Here is a 3,988-nt window from a genome sequence, read left to right as displayed (position 1 = left end):
AAAAAAAAAAAAAAAAATACTGTTTTAATGGCATGAGGGGACAAAAGCCAACCTAAGACTTTTTGCAGATGACAAAACTGGTCCGAGATCACTACTGAAGCAATGAAGCAGTGCCAACTGTAAGCCAGGTGAGGTGATACATGCCTGTAGTCCCAGCTACCCAGAAGGCTGAGGTGGAAGGATTGCTTGAGACTAGGAGTTGGGAATCCAGCCTGGGCAACACAGTAAGATCCCCATTTCCTAAATTTAAAAAACCTGAACTGAGGTTTATTTCTCATTCCATTTTTTTTTTCTTTCTACTGGTTCGGAAGTTGTATTTATTCTTTCAATGGTTATCCTTGAAGTATAATGTACATTCTTATCTAAAGTCTAAATTCAAGTCATTTTCTTTAACCTACCCTTAAACATGAGAACCTTATAAACTTTACTTCTAAATGTCCCCACTAACTTACTTAACTGAGGCACATGCTTTCATTGTTCTCTCACACTAATTAGATGGGGAAACGAGGGAATGAAAATGAAAATACCAGCCAGGCTTGGTGGCTCATGCCCGTAATCTCAGCACTTTGAGAGGCCCAGGCGGGTGGATCCCTTGAGCCTAGGAGTTGGGAGACCAGCTTGGGCAACATGGGGAAACCCGTCTCTACAAAATAAATACTGGAATCAGCTGGGTCTTGTGGTGTGCGCCTGTAATCCCAGCTACTCAGGAGGGTGAGGCGGGAGAATCACTTGAGCCCAGGAGGTAGAGGTTGCAGTGGGCCATGATGGCATCACTGCACTCCAGCCTGGGTGACAGAGACCCTGCCCCCTACCACACACACACACACACACCCAGCACATATAATTGCTCAGTTTTAGCTTTCAATTTATGGTGTGAGGAACTACTTAAATGGTTTGCTTTCTTGTAGCCACATATAAACTTTCTGTACGTATAACCTGCCAGGAAGCTGAGACTAAGTTCACTAATGACCTAACTCTGGCAAGACACAGGGGACCTGCAAGAGATATTTGTTGCATACTTTTATCTCAAAAAAATAAAAATAAAAATAAAAAAACACATACACACACCTGGTCCTGCGCAGTGGCTCACACCTGTAACCCCAACACCTTGGGAGACCAAGGCGGGAGGATTACTAGAACCTAAGGGTCTGAGACCAGCCTGGGCAACATCAAGACCCTGTATCTACAAAAACTTAGCCAGACACGGCGACTGTGGTCCCAAGTTACTAGGGAGGATCACTTGAGCCCAGGAGTTCGAGGTTGCAGTGAGCTATGACCACAACACTGCACTCTAGCCTGGATATGACAGCCAGACCCTGTCTGCAAAAACAAAACAAAAACACACATCTGTCAGTGAAACACTGACTGCCAGAGCTATCCAGGAAACATTATAAAAAAGAGCTCTTTTTATAACAGCTATAGCACGACTCCCAAGTCCAATCTATACTGCTCATATCGAATCAATGGGGAAAGAGGCAGGTAATGGGAGTTTGAAATTAAAATTATATTTCCCATGAGTTCCCAGATGATTGTCAGGGTGACTTGAGAACCACTGCTCTACAAGAATGCAGAGAAAACAAAAGGTGGTAAGCAGAGATGTAAGTAAATCTCTAACTATAAGCAAACTAAGACAATCATGACAGAGTGTAAGCCTATAGAATATCAATTTAAAAAACTTTACAGCAACCATTCCTTTCACAGGGAAGGCAGCTAACCTCTAAAGCGCACAAGATTAGAAAAAGAAAAAAAAAAAGAAAAAGAAAAAAAACAGAACCAGATCACTAAAAAAATAAGGCAAGATTGGGAAATCAGACCTACTGTATGGGAAACAGCACTTGTTTCCTTGAACTCATGTAGTGTTTCCCTCCACTGTTCAAAAAATAGATTACGCCTCAGTGGCACGGTGCTTTCAAAGCAATCCTATCTTGTTTCCCTCCAGCCCTTCTCCACTTCGTGCACACTACTGCCGATTCACCTAGCAACCAAACAGCGCTGGTGAGAGCTCCAGACAGCGCTTCCTGAAGATGCTTTGCGTCCGGATAATGTTCCCCCGAACAAGGCAACACCTCCAAAGTCTAAAGAACTACAATCCTCCGCACCACAGGTAGGGGCTCACGGAGTTGAGGGAAACGATAACTATCTCCCAGCACAAGACGTGAGCGAGGCGTGGGGGGCGGAACTAGCCTCACCGGTCCCACAGAGATAGTCCAAAGGCTCCAGCTGGAGCCGCAGCGGCCCCAAACAATAGAGTTTTCCCGCCTCCTCAAGGCCCCGCCCCCTGCTCCAGAGCCGGCAAGGGAAGCGAACGCACGCGCGCAAAACCCCGCCCTCAGCAAGGCCCCGCCCACCCCGACCCCTCAGGTCCAGCCTCCTTCCTCGTGCAGGGTTTTTTTTTTTCCTTTTGGCGCCAAATCTCCGTTGGTTATATTCCTGGGTTATCCAGGGACTCTACCCGAGGCACACGCTGGGGACAGAAGGGGAGTGAAGGCCAACTCGTGCGCCAGGGCCCCGCCTCCCGGCCAACCGCCCCGGGCCGGGGGAGGAAGGAGAGGGGCAGGCGATGGATACAGCCGCCGCTGCCCCCGGCAAGATGGCGGCCGCAAAAAGCGGGGCAGGGGGCGCCAACCGACCGCCGTTACCGCTAGTGCGCGAGGCTCTCAGCAAGAGGAGGACTGCTCCAGTGACCTGGCCTTCCCGAACAGCGACAGCTGCTCCCGCCCGCCCACTGGTCTGTCCCTTCTCCGGAGCCCCCGTCCATTTGCCCTCCCCGCGGACTGGCCAGTGCCTCAAGCTTTCCAGTCCTGCTTACTTGTCGGCAGAAACCAGCTCCGCGGCGACGGCGGCAGTAGCTGTGGACTCAGTGGCCATCGTTCCCCTGGGGTGGCGAACCAGCGAACGGAATAGAGCCTGTGAGAGAAACAGGCAATTTGGGACACCAGAGACTCACTCAGGGACAGAAAATGGCAGATTAGAGACCCCGCGCGGCTGGTGCCCTCTTATATACGAGGGCCCTTCGCCCCGCCCATCCACTTCCGGGTCCTCCCCCTCGGGTTTAAAGGGCCAGGACTCAACACCGCCCCACCGTCCCCCGCAGGCCTACCATTATCTAAGGACACCTCCTGCCCTCTCCATATGGCTCCGCGGGGTTGTTTCCCTCCCTAGCCCGCCTTGTCCGATAAACAGCAACTTCCTGCTCTCCACCAAGTCGCATAAGAACTGGAATCTTGCCACTGCAACTCCTGACAGGACGCCCCTGCGGCATCCAGAGACAGGGAAGCCAGTACTGCTTTGCATGTTTAGGGCGAGTAGCCGGGAGTCTCCTTCCGGCCTGGATACTGAGGAAGGTGACTTAGACTTTCTCTCCGTCCTCTGAGTCGTAACGGACGGACACGCAAGAGCCGAGGACGGGTACTAGCAGCAGTGACTAGAACTGATCTGGGTGAGATCTGGGCCTCAGCAACAACTGACGCAAGAAGATTTTGTTCTAGGATTGGCTACAGCTGAAACTACCGCGCTTGATTCAAAGCTCGGGGCTGCAGCGGGAGGCGGCTGGCTCCTCCCTCTGAACCCGCCCCCTTTGGCTGGCCCAATCCGCTGATGCCATCCTCTTAGGCCCTGCCCAGACTCCAAATCCGGCTGGTTTAATACTCCCAGCGCTTTTCGTCCACTCCTGGATATGATTTGCTGAGTGACTACTACATGTGGGGGGTACTGTGATTAGACCCTTTAAAGCTATTAGCCATCTAGTTTAATCTTAACAATGCTACTAGTGAGATCGGTGTTAGTCTATTTCTTAGAAAAATAAGCCAAGGGGCCAGGCGCGGTGGCTCACGCCTGTAATCCCAGCACTTTGGGAGGCCTAGGCTGGTGGATCACGAGGTCAAGAGTTCAAGACCAGCCTGGCCAAGATGGTGAAACCCCGTCTCTACTAAAAAATACAAAAAGTAGCCGGGCGTGGTGGCGGGAGCCTATAATCCCAGCTACTCGG

The 3,988-nt window shown here is 51.0% G+C and overlaps 1 protein-coding gene across 1 annotated transcript in view; it reads right to left on the bottom strand.

Moving 5' to 3' along the window:
* NASP (nuclear autoantigenic sperm protein (histone-binding)) overlaps positions 1 to 3,437 on the bottom strand; it is a 51,547-nt gene extending 48,110 nt beyond the window's left edge. Inside the window, exons 1-2 of the mRNA XM_011947193.1 lie at positions 3,117 to 3,437; positions 2,810 to 2,907 (exon numbers count right to left, since the gene is read on the bottom strand). Coding sequence (XP_011802583.1) covers positions 2,810 to 2,907; positions 3,117 to 3,262 — 244 coding nt within the window. The 5' untranslated portion in view covers positions 3,263 to 3,437. The remainder of the gene's footprint in view (positions 1 to 2,809; positions 2,908 to 3,116) is intronic.
* Positions 3,438 to 3,988: the final 551 nt, after the last annotated feature.

This window comes from Colobus angolensis, unplaced genomic scaffold (genome assembly GCF_000951035.1).
Source record: "Colobus angolensis palliatus isolate OR3802 unplaced genomic scaffold, Cang.pa_1.0 Scaffold106, whole genome shotgun sequence".
In the NCBI taxonomy this organism is placed as follows: Eukaryota; Metazoa; Chordata; class Mammalia; order Primates; family Cercopithecidae; genus Colobus; species Colobus angolensis.
Note: the sequence above shows the minus strand (reverse complement) of the source record. Positions and strands in the feature narration are given on the sequence as shown.